The sequence below is a fragment of the Pocillopora verrucosa genome, chromosome 12, assembly GCF_036669915.1.
Source record: "Pocillopora verrucosa isolate sample1 chromosome 12, ASM3666991v2, whole genome shotgun sequence".
Classification (NCBI taxonomy): Eukaryota; Metazoa; Cnidaria; class Anthozoa; order Scleractinia; family Pocilloporidae; genus Pocillopora; species Pocillopora verrucosa.
In genome coordinates, this window is record NC_089323.1 from 1,627,218 (window position 1) to 1,645,708 (window position 18,491).

Genomic DNA, 18,491 nt, shown 5'->3' on the forward strand with positions numbered 1-18,491 from the left:
ATTGTTGCCGGAAGTTAGTGCAGCTTCCGGTCACAGTGATTGTAACCAATCACAGAGCAGGAGATTTTTCAAGCGTGCATAGTGTGATTCGGGTGTGTGGAATTGTTTAATATAGCCGATGGAATTCCGTCGCTTTGGACATAAATTCAACTGAATCCAGCATGGAAAACTCAGACAACAACTATACAGCTGTTCCGATGGAACAAAGGCGACCTAACAGCGATCACAAAGAACATGCCTTGGAAAAACCTTTTGACGAAGAGTTCTGGGTGAAGGTGAGTGGCACGCTTTCGCTTTTATCCATGCAGTTTGTTTTGATTACTAAAACATAATTTCTTGATCTTCGCAAACACTATTTTCATGGGCTTGCTGTTTGTATTTACTCTAAACCTCATGATAGATCATGTAAACACAAATAAGTTGCGTTTGTCTACTAAAGGATCGTGTTATTTATTCCTAAGTTGAATCTTATCGCAAGCATGTTATATTTAATATAACAATCGTAGGATTGAATGAAAGCTAATATATCATAGCATTCCTTTTGAGCTAGATGGTTTGGTTACAGTTTATTCTTGGATATACGCTGTGTGATTAACGAACCTCTTTGTTTTTCTCGTTTGAAATTTGGCTATTAAACGTACAGCGTTGAAAAGCATACAATCCTTGATTTTTCGAATATAAATGTCAACTGTCACTTAACTTTTCATTCGCGTTCGATGTTTCTGACATGAACTGCCTTTGAATCACTTATGAAGGCAGTGAAGTCTGTTGTAATTGTTGATAATGCCTTCTCTTGGAAGATATCAAGGAATAACTCAATTGTGATGACTGCTGTCCTCCTTTCTTCCTTTCTTTTAACTCATTAACTCCCATAAGTGTTCAATACAGAAATTCTCTTTACAATATCAATACAACATCAAGCCAACAAGTGATGGGAATAAAGCAAAATATCAGTCAGGGGTTAAATAGTTGATCCAATACCAAATTCTCACAACTAACATCACAAGAATTGTATGACAAACAGTAAGGAGGAATTTGCTTCTGAGATCTTGGAGAGGAAGTGCTCAGAGTGGAGTGATCTGTACCTCACTTATCTTAGATGACTCTTAAGCCAAGACACAAAACAGCTATAAAAGCTTGTGCAACAGGTTTCTCTGGCAAAGTATATCATATACAAGTATACTGTATCCAAAACAAGTCATAATTTGGGGATCATATTATTGCTGTGCATGCAGCACCATTTGCAAACTGTTTGGTTCCAATATATCCAATTTGCTCTTACTCTGTAAGTAGCAATACTGTTGTTGTTAACTCTTCAACCTGTTATAGTGACTAGTATCTTATTTTTCCTTACAATATCAGCCCCAAATCATATATTAAGTAAACCCTTTAGCCGCTAAGAGTGACTAGCATCTAATTTCTCCTTACAATATCACCCATGAATCAAACCTAAAAGTCGTGAGAATAGAGAAGATGATCACCATAAAGCACCTCTTGATTGTAAAACAAATTCTCCTTCTCAGCTTCTTTGGAAATGTGTAGAGAACAGTATGGAGTTTATGCATACTGATGTTTGGGTGTAAAGAATTAAGGTCAGGAGAATGAAGGAAATCTGCTCCGATGCATTTTTTTTTCTCAAAATTGTGAATCTTACCAGACTAGGTTTGCTTTGCACATCTCTCTTCTCCAGAGCACACATGTAGTAAGTGAACAGATCTGACCTTTGAAAATATTTTAACTATAAGGTACAAGAAAAGTTTAATGCAGGAGATGTGTCATGGAATAGAGCCATGGACGAAGTTCGCACTGACAGACTGATAGCTGTTCATGGTAGAAACACCCTCTTGGTGATCATTCGTGATTGGCCAATCAGTGAAAAGTATAGAGATAAACCAGAACTGATAGCGAGTCTCGAATACCTGGTATGTATCAACAAAGTTTGCGATGGTAGTATTGACTCTTTAGGTATTGGCTGTATTTACAATGTATCTATGGTGTGGTAAAGACATCTTGATTGCCAAAAACCCTAAAATGTCAGATTTTGTGTGGCTTTCATCGGCATAAAGCTACAACTAGTATTGTTTCTCCCCACCTCCTCCTCCTATATATGGGATGCTGGTCCATGGCAGGCTCAACCTTCCAGAATTTTGTCAGGTATCTCTGGTGCAGTAGTTTGCCAGCAATCATTTGTTTTCCTAAACAGAGAGAGACACCCCCTGAGGGTAAATTGTCCTTCTCAAGAACACAACACATTATTACACAAGGTGGACTCTGATCAAGGCTTTTCAAAATTGATTGCAGTGAATGACATTGTATTAGGCAAGATATAATCACTTTAACCCTCTGATCCCCTAAGAGTGATTAGCATCCAATTTCTCTCAACAGTATCACCCCTGAATCAAACATTAAGGTCACATGAAAAAGAAAATGATAACCAACTGAAGAGGCTCTTGATTGTTAAACAAATTCTCCTTGCCAGCACTTAAGGAAATGTATAGAGAACATTATGGAGAATATGCATACTGATGTTACGGTATGAAGGGTTATGGGGCTCAGGCTTGACCCAAATTGGAGTGTTCCACTTTGGTTGGTAAGACAACATGCCAGATCACAAAGAAAAACCTACAGTTTTGCTTTTTTTCTCTTGTGAAAGTAAGCAATCAGAATCACCACAAGAATTGATAAAGATATCCTTAACTGTCTTACATGTACTTCCTTTTTCACAGATCAGCCGTTTTACTGAAATTATTTTAGACAAAGACAATGACGAAGAGTACAAGTATTTCCGTGTGGATGAAGACTTTGCTCGTCCAACTCTGCTTCACCTGGCTGCAGAACAGAATTTTCTTCATGTGACCAAGTTGCTTGTTGAAAAGTACCCTTCACTTGTTTACCTAGAAACAGAGGAAGTGGCTGGTGAAAGGCCATATTTACCTGTTGAAAAAGCTCTGATGTCGCACAAGGATGAAACAGCGGCCTATCTGATATCACAGATGAAACATGACTGGTCAGTACAGGAACCCTGTTGACTTACAGTGTTCTGATTTGGGATAAAAGTATAGGAAAAAATGGTTTGATCTCAGTAATATTGTTTGGAATTTTTTCCTTCAATAATATTGATATTATTTTTTTATATAATAATATGATATCATTACATTGTACTGGTGGAAGAAATTTTATTTTATTGACTTATTGGTTGTTTTTAACTATGAATTTACTTTCATTGAATTTTTAACATTTTTAGAAAGGGAATGAATTATCCACAGTATTTCAACTTGACAAGATTCTGTTTTTCAAAAATAAAGGATAATAAGATAAGATTTCATTCTCAGAAAAAGTAATTTTTTTAAAAAAAACTCTACAACATTATAATGTTAAAATTTCAAGTTGTACTATTTTTTGTCATCATTTGATGGCTAGATTTTTTTGCAGGCTGTAAATGGCTAATGCCCTGATTTGGATGAATAATTGTGCTGTGTTGATCTCGAGGAAAGTATTTTGTTTTTATTTTCCAGGGTCCATGAACTGTTTTTGTATGACAATGACATGAGATTGAAGAGAGCCAAATTTAAATTTACGGAGATCATCAGCCACAGAGATCCAGAAACAAAGAAACTGGATATGCAGGTATAAAAGACTATAAGCAAATTAATGTTATGTTTCCTTGCCTTACCACCTCTCCAAAAACTCTAGGAAATACATTGTTTAGTGGGGTTATTTTGAAACAGTAGGTGACAACTGCACATTTAGATCTTCACTAAAGACAAATACTCCCCCCCCTCCTTTACTGAAATAGCATAAAGAGCAACCTCCCCCTCCCCAATTGAATGCTAGTCCAATTCAGTTACATCTCCACCCCTCCCTCCCATGATTCTATCAGGTTTCCTCTATTCCTCATTTGGGACCTGTTAAATATCCTGGATGGAATAAGAAAGAAAATTAGCAATGAGTGACAGAGGTGAAAATGTGCAAGCAAAGTGTCTTGTCCAAGAACACCAGCAAGAGAATTAGACTATTTTCTTTAAATTTTCCCACCAGAAAACAGTTGTGGCTGTATTAGATCAGCTTGTCAACCCTCACTGGCCATACCTTCCAGAGAAGATAAAGGAGACAGGAGAGAAAAGTGATCGTATTGAAAGGGCATGGAGCAGTGTTCCTGATGATCCATTAAATTATGACTTTTTCTATCATGTGCTGGAAGCTGATGACCTGGGACAGGAACCAAAGGATGATGAAGGGAACTTGATTGAGGAGTTTAATCCAAAGTCTATGTCCCCCCTTCGATGTATTGCAGAAAGTGATGATAAGGTACCTTAAAAAAAACTAATCATACTGTGATACATGCTGTGTGCTTTTCGTGGCTGTAGATCAATACAATGTTGAATGCAATTTGTTGCAATTTGTGGTCACAGTAAATTTTTATTTATCAATTTCGCCCCCCCCCCCCCCACCCCTCCTCCCCTGCCTTGAACCCAAACCCCAAAAAGGAGGAGCAGCCTTTTGGAGGCTCTCGCTTTATGGAAGTGACTTGTTTTCACTCACTAATAGCCTAGCTTGGGTTAAAGAGTGGATAGGTAACGTACTCCGTTTTCCAGAGTTAGTTCCCAATTCTTCAACTTGCAGCTACATGTACACTGTAGCATGTGATGCAAACTAGGATATTGAGGCAATTATATGTAAGGGGAACCTGTCTGTCCATCGCATATGCACAGCTTGCCCGTAGTTTGTTAAGCAATATAGGTAACGGTCACTTTGAAGGCCTCTGTCTAAGCTTATGTTTGGTTAGAAACAATCTTAAAGTTTCTACATTTTGTTGATAACATCAAAGGAATATTTTAGTGACAGGAAATGGTAAAAACCGATTAAGAATAGGAATTGCAATGGAAGAAACAAGAAATAATTCTTAAAGCACTTAAATATGATAAATTTTACAAGGAGAAATAGGAAGATTGTTTATATAAGAAGAGCGAGACTTGGCAAAATGATATTCTTAAAGGAATAGGGAAGGAACTGAAGCGAAGCAACTGACGCGTTCCTTTCAGAAAAAAAAGGGGAAAAAAATTAATTTTTAGCCCTCGGAGAGACTCGAACTCTCGACCCCTGGTTTACAAGACCAGTGCTCTAACCACTGAGCTACAAAGGCTGAGATGAGGAGAAAATGTCTTTATTTTTGTTGATATATATTTGGTTTCATTCCAAACTAGCCAAAGCAGTTGTTAGGTGACCTACATATTTGTCGCGTCGCTTATAAGACCATAGTAATCTATAAACTTAAACACCATAATTTTTTTTGTGTGTGTTTCTGTACCTCAGTCCTCAGTTTGAAGTTGTGTCTGAGGATATTTAGTGACTGAGACGTTTTAGTGCTTGTGGTTTTATCAAGCTATTTTTATCAGCAGTATACTGTTTTCCTGGGAGGTAAAAATATTCCAGGAAAAAAATCACATCAGATCTGCTCTGTAAAGTAGCTTACTGCGGTGAGATCTTCAACAAAAATTTAACCAGTTATTGCCATTTGGAATCCTTTTATTAGATTATTGTCATTCTTGAGATGCAACAATTCGCGATGGACAAGCAATCCTTGCAAAATATATCGATTTTGTTCAAATTTAGTAGCGAAACTAATGGTTCCAGTAATGCGCCAGTTTCGTTGACTTCCGTTCTTACCATCTCAAACCTTGCCAAAACCACCCTACTTAACCTCGTTTAACACAACCAATACAACTATTCTTGCTATTTTTATATGTTCTCCCATCTTATCCCTGTTCCATGCTTCATGCGGCTTGACTTTGAGTTGAACTGTACCCGGACTCAGTGCAATTTTTTCAGAAAAAAGAATCATATCACACTTATAAGTGGGCAGAGTGACTATCGTCGGTAACTAAACAGAGAGTGTATTTTGATTGGGCGTTGCAAGAACAAAAGCAAGGCAATCAAAACAGTAAATCAGAACAAAGAAAAAAGTTTGGACAAAAGCCAAAAGGAGCTTAAGTCAGAAAAGAGACAGAGTAAATATTTAAGCGCGGGAAAACGCGAGCGACCTAGTTGTGATGCAGTTCAGTTTTGCATCTTATTGGTCGAGAAGTTGGCGCACGCTTTCCTGATCAATCACAGGGCGGAGCAAGGGAAACTTGCAAGATCCCGCCTTATTTCTGACACTCATTGAAAAATTGCTCGATATCTTTGAGTTGAGGCCGTTGTTTGGATATAATAGCAATATATATAATATTTAGCAAAGTAACAATGAAGACCGTGTTGACATCACTGTTTTTTTTTCATTTTAGGAGGCGATTCAACATCCTGTGGTGCGAATGTTGGTTATGAGGAAATGGAATACGTTTGGTCATTGGTGGTTTTGGTAAGAATTTTGAATTACCGTTTGCTCGAAGGATTCGCACGTTTAAGCACAGGTGTCCCAGCCCACGTCTCGATGAAAGCAAACGACTTTTTCCAGAATTAAAATTCATGAAAGCATCACGCGTTATGTAACGCGGTGTTAAGTTACGAGAGGAACTGTTGAGAATTTTAATACGTTATAGTAAGGGGGAACGAAATATGATCGATTTACAACGATAAATATTTCGAAATATGAACATTTTACACGTAAAATCAACAGAACTTACTCACATCTTGTATGTCCGTTGTGGTTTCTGCCTTTCTCTGCTGTTTAAAGCTTGCTTTGCCATCACTGCTATTACTTTTATAAGGCGTCTTATACGTTTGCTTTCTCTCGAGACGTGAGCTTGAGACACCTGTGGTTCAAGATGCTGTTGGTCCCATGAACTTCCCTTTGATCTGATTGTTAATTCTCCCCTTTAGCTGTTACACATTTCCTTGTAAATTAGTTACGAGAATTTGGTGTTACATCAAGATGACAACTTCAACCTGATAAGTCTGAGTATTCTCATTACCTTTTGCTGAATAATGTATGGATATTACAGGGAGAAGTTACGTGTTAATCACTTCTGGTAGTTACAGGGTCAAGACAAATAGCCTATAATAGCCTACTGTGCTGCAGTAAATGTCACTCCCACGAATGTTATCTTTCTCCATTTCAGCGTTCAAGCGTCTTTCTACATCGTGTTTCTAACGCTGTTATCATACGCCCTCATCTACGCTTCCACCCTTGAAGATCCAACACAGTACAGTGGTCGTGCGGACGGTCTGCGTGCGTTCTGTGAAGTTATCACTATTGTCTTTCTGATGTTTTATTTCTTCGAAGAGATCAACCAGGCCGAACGGTGAGTCCAGAAAACTCGCAGTTTAGAGTCATTTTCAGCTATCATCCAGGATTTTATGAACTGTTGAACTGAACTTTAGTGCGCTCTTTGGCTGATCCTCTCAACCAATCAAATACAAGAATAAAATCAATTGCGACTTGGGCACTGGCGCTATCCTCTCAACCAATCTTCGTGCTGTCCTTTTAACCAATCAGATGCAAGAGTGAAACCAATCGCGACTGCGTTTTCCCGCGCTTCAGACAGTGTGCTTGTTTTCTCGTCGAGTTTTTATCGGCTCCTTGTGTTTTTTTCCTTTGTTATGATTGACTTTTAACTTACTTCGGGTTTGGTTTTGTTTTGTAACATGCTATACAGCTGTGAACAGAAGTAAGACTAAAGCTATCTTAGCCATTTTCCAATATCTCTTGAATCTTTCAAGCCATTTCACATCGATTGCTCTTTCTGTAAGACCAGGGAAATATGGAAGCTTTTCTTTACGAATCAACAACATTGACAAATTTCTGTAGTTTAAAAAAAATCCGTTTGCGAGTGGAAAATTGTCTTAGTCCACACAAACATGTAAATGGAGCCATTTCATCGGAAGATCGTCTTAACCTACACTGAATTTTAATTTTTTTTCTTCCAGAGAACGGAATCTATTTGGAATAGATTTCAAGGTTGTTAATTGTGTTCTAACAGCCCAAGAGGTTCAAGTAACTGTCAGTTTAACTGCTGTGTTTATTTTCAGGGAGTGGAAAACTTATTTCAAGGATCCGTACAATTATTTTGATTGGTTGGGTCTCATTTTGACCTTCTTTGTGATTCCTCTTCGATTTGCCGAAGTCAGATCTCAGTGGAGTGTGGCAGCCCTCGGTTATCTGTTTAATTTTCTCCGACTTTTCAAGTTTTCGTGCGTTACAAGGTATTCATTATTTGTCAATTTACAATCCTTGTCACAATTGTTGAAATATTTCCCCTTTCCCTTTGTTCATGTTGATAGTGGGACTATAGGACCGCCTGTAGAAAACTCAAACTGGAAGGGGAGTGGAGTGGAGTGTTACAAGGGATCTTTGCGATTAAGGCCTTACTAACCTTTTGCAACTTCATCCGTTCAAACATTTTACTTCTATCTCTTGATGAGTAGAACATGGTGTTCTAAAGATTGTGGAGTACAATGTCTAACTCACAACAAGATGACCTCTATTGGATAATGGAGAGACAAGCATGAGCTTCATGTGATCATTAGTTTTCAAAATGCCCCTTAAGTTGAAAAATGGTCATTTTTGTTAGTCTTATTCTGACTGATTTCATTTTTGGCGAAAATCCATCATGCAGTTCATTGCACCTCAGTTCAGAAGAGAGTGTGAGTGTTTTATTTGTTACAAGTTCTTGTTTGAATTGTCTGCCCATGCCATGCCGTGGATCGAGTTTCATTCACCTACCTTCAACTAAAAGCGCTGGTCTTGAGATTTCCTTTTACTTACTTTTGCTGCTCTATTTTTTTGCTTGTGTTAAATCAATATTTGTTTTCCGTCTAGAACTACTGGTCTGTATACCAAGACTCTTGCCAAGATCATCTACCGTGACATGACTCGTTTCAGTGTGGTGTTTCTGATCGTCTTCATCGGATTTTGTGGCGCCATGTTTATGGCGCTGAAAGCCACAGGCTCGCAAGAACTCTTTACGTGAGGTTCTTTCCTTTATTGTTTAATACATGTTTTTTTTCTCCTGCCTTTTAATCAAGAGCCCAACCCCTTAATTAAATAAAAAGGTCAACGAAGGGTTACGGTAGCTTACGAAAATCGTTGAGAATTGGCGGAAGTCCACGAGAATCCATGAGAAATCACGCTAAGAGCTTACGAAAATTGGTTCGAAAATATAGCTGCAACGTCAAGAGTTTACGAGGGCTTACGAAAATTGACGAGAGGAGTTGAAAGGCCTCCACGGGAACAAAATGAGAGAGTTTACAAGCTCAACAAAAGTCATTTGCGGACACATGAGATTAGAGCTGAAGTTATTATTTTCCTCAACATTCGCAGTAATTACGCCTGGTTGATGTTGGCGGCCGTACGAGCGCTTGTTGAGCAGCAACCGGCTGAAGAAGACTACTCGAAGTTCAGGTAAACGAAGTTTTCGCGTTAATACATGCTCTATCGTTTTTCAGAACGTTAGACTTTGTTGGAAACGTGGTAAATGCATTGCTTGCTTTAGAGAGTGTTGCTTAGGAACCAAACGCAATAGGCGCCGGAGGTATTCGATCGAAAACGTGGTGCTGTTTCCTGGTCATTACACTAACTGCTGTTGGGTGCAGTGTGTTTGGTAACTATAGAGGTGCATGCGCTCTGATTGATCAAAGATTGCGTCACACGTTGCTCTGATCACATTGGGTTAGCTGTCTACGTTATTGAAAAAAATCTTGTTGTTGAAATTGTTGCTTTTTTTTTTGTTTTGTTTATTTTTGTTTTGTGTTTTCAATTCTCAGCCTCCATTTGTAAGAGGCTCTATTTAGTGTAACACGAAGCATAACGTGTACCCTGTTTCTTTCTTTATTCCAGCTGGTTAGCGATACTCATTCTCCTGGCCTACATGGCGATGGTGATTGTGATTCTGCTCAATGTTCTTATCGCACAGCTGAGTTACACGTACAGTGAAGCCAAAACCAACGCAAAACTGCAATATGCTATCGATCGAATGCGAATTGTCACGCGCCTGGAGCACAGCAGATTTGCCAGATTTGTAAGTGCTCCTGAATTGTTATCAATTTTGAATTGGCTTTCGGTTGCTTTTTTTTCTTTTCATATTATCTTTGTTTGAACGTTTGCTCATGTTTTCAGTAGACTTTTGTTAACTTAACCCTTTAACTCCCAAGATCTCATTAGTAATTCTCCTTACTGTCAGCCATACAGTTCTTTTGATGTTAATTTGGAGAATTTGGTATTGGATCAACTAATAATCCCTTAATTAATATTTTTCTTTGTTCTCATATCTTTTCTGCTTGATATTGTATTGATATTTTGTAGAGAAATTCTGTCTTCGTCACTCATGGGAGTTGAAGTGTTAAAAGGAATAGTGCGCTACGATATCTTTAGACACTGCACTGCGAAAAATTAACCTCAGCGTAAAAGAGAAAAAAAATTTTTTTTTGGTTAAATAGAAAAACACTAAAGAGGCTGTATTTAACCACCAAAGAGAAATAATGGCAAATGATGGAGAAGATTAAAACAGATTGCATTTACGAACTTGTAAGATGAAGTTTATATTTTTGAACATACTCAAACCGTGACCAGTGTCCTTGAGACATTAAAAAATTGCGAGGCGTCTCATCATTACTACTGACCGCTGTGCATGGAAACAACAGTAACTGCAACGACAATAAAAAATGATTCTTGTCTTTCAGAGTTTAAGAGTGAAATACTACAAGCAGGGCGACAGAGTCAGTGAAACAGAACTGGCCAAAGGTTTGCAGCTTTTTGCGTTGATATAGAAAGAAAGCAAATCTTCATAACAATTGAAGGACCTTTCGGTATAACTTGTTATTTTTGCGACGAGAGAATTGAAATTTCGAAAGCGGAACCGTTCTGTCTAAATTTCTGTTCGTTTTTTACCTCCGTTTAGAGATGCTGGAGTACAGTGATGAAAGACGACCTTGGGAATCAATGGAGGAGAAACTGACTCTTATCAGGTTTGTAATTTATTCAGTTGTATTCATTTCATCTTCTCTGTACAGCAGCTTGAAGAATTCCATTTAACCTGTCAGGAAAAAAACGCGATGATTTCCTAAATTTCGTAAGATTTGGTTTAAAATTTGAACCTCTCCAAGTGGATTAACACGGATTTGTGCAGAGAAAATTTAAAGCCGAGCGCGATTTTATGCCTGCATTGCCCGTCGAAACATTCCGCTTAAAAAATTATGTCTTCAAAATTTGAGTTTCTGAGATGTAATAAACCCCATTTCATCAGCCCAACCATAGGTCCAAAGGTTTTTGAATGAGCTTATTAATGGATAAACATCTGCGGTGTTAAAAATGTTCTTGGTTGTACTTTGGACAAACCGCTTCGTCAAATGGAATTTTGAAACACGTTTATTTCCAACGTTTATGAGTCAGCCCTTCCTGATGGACTTTTAAGAATAGCTTACAAGTTTACTCCCTAAGTTCTATCTTTCCGCCATTTTTTCTTTCGCAGAGACCTGATGAGAAAGGTCGTGCGAAAAGTTTCCGAAAAATCGGAATGAAGGTGGCATCGTCAAATCCTATTTGTTATCTATTTAGCTAAGAATATTATTTTATTTTTCCTAGGATTTGTAAAGAAGTTAAATATTTCTTTTGTTGAAGATAACTTTGTTATAGCTCACGGTGTAAATGTTTTGTAATAATGTTAGTCTTAGTTTCAAGCGCTATTTTCTTTTCTGGTACAAAAAAGAAAAAGTGGGCAACATTTTATGAGTACAGTCCAACGTTAGAATTTTAACGCCCCTGGAAACGAATTTGTTAGTTAGCGCATTTGTCTTGAGAAATAGGAAAGAAATGTAAAATTTAAAACAAATCCCCGCGAGTGAACACTAGAAAAAAAAAACGTCTTTAGCGCTAAAAAAAATAGCTCTTTGGATAAGGAAGTTCGATCTTGAATATTTTGGTAATTTTCAAAAGTCTCTCAACATCGCCTCTAACTTCTGCAGGTCTAAGATCAAAAGCGATCTCGTTTGGAGACTGAAATAGTATTTCAAGCATAAGTATGAGCTACATTTTATTAATATGTTTCCTTTTTACAGTTATTGAATTACTTTTAGAGAGGTAACCTATGTGATGATTTGGTGTTGACCTCTTTAGAAACATTAAGGTATTGATATTTGCGTCAACTATGAGGTAGCCGTTACCTAGTGCTCAAGCAGAAGATTTTTCTCAATAGGGGAGGTATGAGTGTGGTGGGGGGGTTCCACACTTGTGTCTTGCTGATATTTGAGGACCATGACAAGTCCATTCTTATCATAACCTACTATCACTTTCTGAAAACTAAGGGGGAACGTCCATGAATATAGACCCCCCCCCTTTGTCACGCCCATATGTTACCCTCTCCTACATGTTCCAGTTAGTAGAAAACTAGTTTCACTATATACGTCATTTTCTTTATTGAGAAAATAACGTGAAAAACGAAAACGTGTTTGAAGTTGCTTGAGCTGAGTATTATATTAGAAACAAATAAACAAGGAAATAAGAAATTAAATGTATTAGAAAAAAATTGAAATTAAAAAACCCCTTCCCGATCCCACTTACTGAAACTATTTCTTCCCTCAACAAACTTGTTTGGTTATATCAGGGATTACATTGTAGCGTCTATAGTCGCCTAAAGTAAAAGATGTAAGCTGACTTGTAAAATGCTAGATTGAAAAGCTTGTGTGATGATAGCAGTAGCTACACAATCTTCGTGTTCTGAGGCTTCGTTTAGCCTCGTTTCTCGCTTTGTTTGTTCCTATGGCCATTCCTTACCCTGGAAATAAAAAGATGAAAGAAATAATTTCAAATTTGAAAATAGCGTGAATCAACCTTAAACAATCCACAGAATACTGAACGTGAAAAATACTGTCAATTATACCTTTTCAACAATGGTGGTGTTTCCCTTCCACGAAGGTTCGGGTGTAATTAAAAGATATCAGATATGAGAAGTAGCCTCCCAGTTGTTTCCTAAAACACGCAGTGTATCTGGAAAGGAGAGGAAAAAAAACAATGTTGAACAACGCCTAACTGTTGATAAAAAAAAAAGTCAACGTACTTTCGAAAGCTGATATAATGTTTAGTAGTTCTTCCCTCTAGCTACTATTCATAAGCGAGCTGCCAACTAGCTGCCAACCAGCAACGCGATTCCATCGTATTTGTGAAATCAGAGAATGGGAACCCCGAAGGAAAATCATTCACGCTTCTATTTCGAATTCAATGCTGCATCCTCATATTATGCCGGAGGAAAAATCTCCTACTGCTGGAGACAATGTATGTAGACAAAATCGCGAAATTCTCAGGAGAAGTGAAAGCGACGTTTTACAGTCTTTGTCATGAAATCTTCAGTCACAGATTCAGGGAGGGGGTGCGAGGGGTCTGGACTTTTCCCACTTCCACCTTCCCCCCCTCCCCGCATCCCATGTGGGTATTGGAATCGATGTTTTTCCAAGGAAAGGATTGCGTCTTACTTCTCAAGAATACAAGATCATTTAAGAGTTTCGGCCATATTATAGTAAGCTTTGATAAATAATTTATAAAGCCGTAACCAACATTTGTCACTCAAGGTTGGTCAAGACGTTGTTCTTATTTGCTATCACCTTTTGTTCGTCGCCTTGGAGTGTACAACAACTTTCTTCAGGAAGGAGCCGTATCCATTAAGTTGGACTTGGACAGATCGCAGTTTTCCAACGTCACGAGCAGATGAAAGCACGAAACTATTCTTTCCGTTTTTTAAACTTCTGAAAAAGAGCGAGTGGGAGGTTAACAAATGAACCAAATACAATGTAATAGATGTAAAGTTTTAGTAGTCGATGCATCGGATGACTGGCTCTTGGCGAAAAAAAAAGTGTGCAATCTCTGTGCAGCCATTTATTTTTCCATTTTTTCTTTCAGCTGTGATCAATATTTGTTTTTACAAAGTAAATATTGTTGCTGCTCTTGGCCTGTTAAGTTGAGGACGATATCTCCTCGTGAGTTCCATTAACGTGGCTGAAACGTCAGTTTTTGATCCTAGTCTCCTCACCTTGGACGGACCGTTTCCACAGTCCCCTTGCTTCCAATGAGCTTGACAGAAATTCTGTCGTTAATAATGCTGGAGATCGAGAACAGGTTAGACCCAGCTTTTGAGTGGACGACAACCCGGTAATAATTGTCGCTGACTAAAAAAGATAAAAAACGAATAAAGAAATTAATGAAAAGAAGAACAAAACAACCTCTATCGATTCAGCTTCGAAAACAATTTATTCCAATTTTTAATATTATTGTCCGCTGTACTCATTATACCTTTCAATCTAGAGATGATATATTCTTGTTTCAATTCATTGCTCATTGAGTTATAAACATCATGCCCGATTTTTTTACCATTGCCAATTTTTTTTGTTCACATTTTAGCATAATTTATTAAATGTGCGTAAAAAAATTAATTTAGGAGTCACACATGTTCGTATTGCGGACCTATTTTTTTTTTCGGCGACAACCTCCCTTAGGGAAACACTTTTCCCTCCACTAAAAGAAAGCATGCAAAATGGACCAAAAGCCAAACTTTGTAAGACAAACATAGCCATACAATAAAAGATGACAAACATGAAATTCTAACGATGTACAATTTTCAACCTTTATTGATGTCCTACCACAGAAAGGTGCCTGCTTTACTGTTTTCAAGTACGCTAGTACAGGCTTGCTCCCGCGATGTTTTTTAGCGTTGTATCCCATTTCAGAGCATTTTCCATCGCACGAGAGACACTTTCCATCTTGAAAATCCGTCCAGTTGTCACATGGGAAAGCTTTGAACGCGCATGCGCTATTGATTGAGGCAGTGAAATAGGCCACTGATTTCATGTGATTACAGGCTACCATCCAAGGCAAAGAGACTTGACCACTGTCCAATAAGGAATCGACCGCACCTAAACAATGATTAAACAAAGTTTAGTTAAACTGTTGTCACCTAAAGCAATCGAAACACAGTCCATGTTGTTCGAGTAAATATTTACGTAATGATGGTGGCGCTAAAAAAGATGAAACGAAAAGAGGATTAAACACCTCCAACGACGTGAGAAGTTGCACATCCCGGCTGTTCTATCCCACCGTTAGGGTAATAATCCACATGACCACAGGGACGCTGGAGTCCTAAAGAGCTATCGATGGCACCATTCCTTACGTCGCTGTGAATGACGTCGACAAACATTGCGTCAGTCGGGTCCAGTCTAATTCGCCCGTCATCAAAGTCAAACCCAGGTCTCGCAGGATCCAGACCTGCAATATCATAAATAATTAATTATTATTATTAAATGGTACCAAGCGCAAGATGTCATTTTTAAACAGATGTTCACTTTAAGCAGCTGATATATTTTGACAGGGGCAAATCGGATGGAGGAAATAGGAGTGAAAATAAGGCAACTAAATTATAAGGTCAAAGTTTTAGTTCACGCTGGAAAAAAGGAAATAAAAAAAGCAGGAATTGCGAGTATCAGAAGTACATCTGAGGCACCAAATTACAAATTTCCAGGTAATTTTCAGGTATCTTAACTGACAATTTTTAAGCGCAAATCACTATGCAATCTTCAAAAGACTTGAATCTATCCATGACTTTTTAGGTTCTTAAAAATTTAGCCCTGAATCAGAGAAATAAATGCTTCTATTACAATCTTAGAGTCTTCTAAACAATCCAAGCCAGGAGAAACAATTTTGCGTATTACCTGTAATTCGCCCAATAACTTTTCCGCTCTTAACAAGTCTTTCTCCGGCAAAACCTGCTACTTGTGCGCCAAGACTGTGTCCAATAATATGAAACTTGTTCAGCGCCACATTGAACTTCCGGTGCAATACGTCGATTAAATCAGCTACCTGTGCTCCAACAAGCCGCGTGTTTCCGGCTGCGATGTCATAAAGATTCATGACACTAGACCCTAGTCCCCAATCGACCACAATCACGTTCATCTTCTCTTTTTTCAAAAGCTCCGACGCCATCTTTTTGACCCAGGCACTCTCTCCATTCTGGGTATATCCATGCACAATAAACTTCACTTTTAGCAAAGGGTCAAACGTAGAGTTAACGATTGAGGTGTTGTTGTCTGTATTGAGGATTTCTAGGTTACTTTGTGCGTTCGTTTTGGTGTGCAGGATAAACTTCGTACCGATCGAATCAGGATCAGAGGGTAGTAAAATGAGTGACTTGTCGAATGGAGGGTCGCTTGAAAAGCATCCGTATTTACCATAGCAGACTTTTGAGGCTGTACAAAGGGAAAAAAGAAAATGAGTGTAGTTTGCGTTCTTGGCACTTGGCCAGAATGTGAAAAACACACACACAGGCGGAAGGAAGGAGGCGAACGAATCGTTATTATCTAAAACACGTTTTAACTCATGGGGACTTAGAATTTTTCCTTTATCCCACGCTCGTGACAAGAAGAAAACGTCTTTCTCGATTTCTTTACCGAGCTCAAAGCTGACCGTCTGTTCTCAAGTAATTTTTTTATTCCGAAATTTTCTTAATTTCAAACGAAATCTACTTTATTTAATTGACCTTCGAAAAATGACCAGGTTGAACGACCTCGAAAATTAATCTTCGATAAATTACCTGGTTTTATTTGGTACAAAAATTCTCACCATGTTGTGAGACTATCTGCCCTAACACCCGTTCCTTAACCCTTTTTTCCGCCATCTCTCTTGTTCTATTTACAAACATGACGTTAACGACATCGCTGATTCTAGCAGTATGCAGGACGCGCGTCATATGAACTTCGTAATAGACCTCGCTCACCGAAGAGTCTCTGTGGCTCAGTGGTGAAGCGTGGGAGCGCTGAATCCGTAGGTCTGAGGTTCAATTCCTCATGGAGACTGAAACACTGTTTGAAATTGTTTTCTTGACAGAAGCTGGTTAAACTGACGTTTGTCGACTCGAAATTTAGCGCAATAAAAATCCAAGTTAGTGTTTACTTGAACCCTGTGAAAAATTAAGCCTTTCAGTTTTTCTAATCAATTTCGGATTAAGCTGAACACGTTTTTCTGTAGTGAATTGGTCATAGGATAGAAATTTAATATACTTCTGTCCCAGAGACACAAAACTTAATTGTTTGTCAATAAATATTTGATCGTATTGTGGGAGTGCGAGTATGGAAATATAAGAGTAATTTTCAATATTTCAATGGTTTAGGGGGGATTTTTGTTTACAAATTCTTCTCACTTCTCTCAGTTTAAAGTAGGAATTTTTGACACATAATTGGTTCAGACGATTATCAATAATTAAGTTGAGGTTTTTCACGTTTTGGAGATGATTTCCTGTTTTTCAGTTTACCAGCTGATGCTCTGAACAGCGTGAGAGGAAGCCAAATGCCAAGGGAACGCTTTTCGTATTGATTGACTCGCTGAAGCGAGGAGGAAAGGAAACTTTAACAAAATGGCTATGTCGCAATATCCAGTGATAATTTTACTTCAATTCTATGATTCCTTCGTGGTGCTACTGTCAAATTCACACCCTAACCCACCAGATCTGTGAACAAAGCTCAAATTGTTGAGATTTCAGATAAAAGTTGAACGTGGTTTTGAAACTCAAATAAAGGTTATGGTGTAGAATATGGAAATTGTTCGCCAAGACAGGCGTGAAGCTTCACTGGACATCTTTGGTAAATAATAAATTACGCTTACTTTGCGCTTTGAAGCAATTTTGTTTCGTCAAAGTACTTACCTTTGGAATGGTCTTGAAGCGAGAGGAGTAAAACGAAGAAAGACAAATATTTCATCTTGTGATTAGCGGATCGATAAACGATCTTCTTGTGTGTAGAGTCGAAAACGACTGAGAAATTTCTTGTAGTGTTTTCAGATGAAGTATCATACGGCGTCCAGCGGCTTATTGCGACATATATTGTCTGCCTTCGTTCAACCAGTGAAGCTGAAATTTCAGCATAACAATACACGCACGCAATAACAAACAATGAATTCCGCGGTTGTCACGTTAGGTCGGAGACTGGGCATATGGAAATTGATTTCAGGATGGGTTACAGCTGTAGTTTCCGGTGATTTTGTGATAAGAAAATGTGTTTTGAACAACAACGCTTGGTTCTATTAAAAATTTGTTGCTTTTTTCCAAGAGAGTCCGCTTGATTTTGACACGTGAGTGACGTGGTGATACAACCCAGTGGAACAGCGTGTGGGTCGCGTGGATAGTGGCATATTGGAAAGGACAACTGTTTATTATAATTCTGCAAGAAAGAAAAGATATCTCCCGTCCACCCTGCCCTCCCTAGACTCAACCGTCTCCTTAGGTGCTGTCAGAACTTAAAACTTACTATTCTTTTTCTATACTCCTCCTCTTTTCTTTCTTTATTTCATTCTTTCTTTCTTTCTTGCGTTCGTTAGTTAGTTCGTGCATTCGTTCGTTAGTTCGTGCGTTTGTTCGTTAGTTCGTGTGTTCGTTCGTTAGTTCGTGCGTTCGTAACCACATTTGTTCGTACGTTCTTTCATTCTCTCCTTCTCCCTTTATTTTACTTTCAATTTTTTATTTTCCTTTCTTTCTTTTAAGGTTTGGGGCATTGCTGTGTAAGAAAAACTGACCTGATCACAAAGT

General features: G+C 38.2%; 2 protein-coding genes and 1 non-coding gene across 4 annotated transcripts; 1 reads left to right on the forward strand and 2 right to left on the reverse strand.

The window, feature by feature from the left end:
- Positions 1-87: 87 nt before the first annotated feature.
- Positions 88-12,423, forward strand: LOC131772439 (uncharacterized). Its single transcript, XM_059088327.2, has 14 exons — positions 88-275; positions 1,746-1,922; positions 2,727-3,007; positions 3,516-3,627; positions 4,039-4,308; positions 6,285-6,358; positions 7,059-7,241; positions 7,969-8,142; positions 8,759-8,905; positions 9,260-9,340; positions 9,776-9,956; positions 10,618-10,678; positions 10,836-10,902; positions 11,406-12,423. The coding sequence occupies exons 1-14, from the start codon at positions 162-164 to the stop codon at positions 11,452-11,454; spliced, it is 1,971 nt and encodes a 656-aa protein (XP_058944310.2). The 5' UTR covers positions 88-161; the 3' UTR covers positions 11,455-12,423.
- On the reverse strand, positions 5,071-5,143 carry Trnat-ugu (transfer RNA threonine (anticodon UGU)). The gene has a single exon. It is a non-coding gene; the product is annotated as a tRNA-Thr (tRNA).
- On the reverse strand, positions 11,954-18,341 carry LOC131772440 (pancreatic lipase-related protein 2). Of its 2 annotated transcripts, none has more exons than XM_059088330.2 (8): positions 17,613-18,341; positions 15,628-16,161; positions 14,972-15,184; positions 14,563-14,835; positions 13,956-14,091; positions 13,531-13,668; positions 12,813-12,919; positions 11,954-12,707 (listed from the first exon to the last, which is right to left on the reverse strand). In XM_059088330.2, the coding sequence occupies exons 1-7, from the start codon at positions 17,665-17,667 to the stop codon at positions 12,817-12,819; spliced, it is 1,452 nt and encodes a 483-aa protein (XP_058944313.2). In that variant the 5' UTR covers positions 17,668-18,341; the 3' UTR covers positions 11,954-12,707; positions 12,813-12,816. The 2 variants fall into 2 exon arrangements, with proteins under 2 accessions (XP_058944313.2, XP_058944312.2); XM_059088329.2 differs by having other exon boundaries at positions 13,531-13,671.
- Between the last annotated feature and the right edge of the window lie 150 nt (positions 18,342-18,491).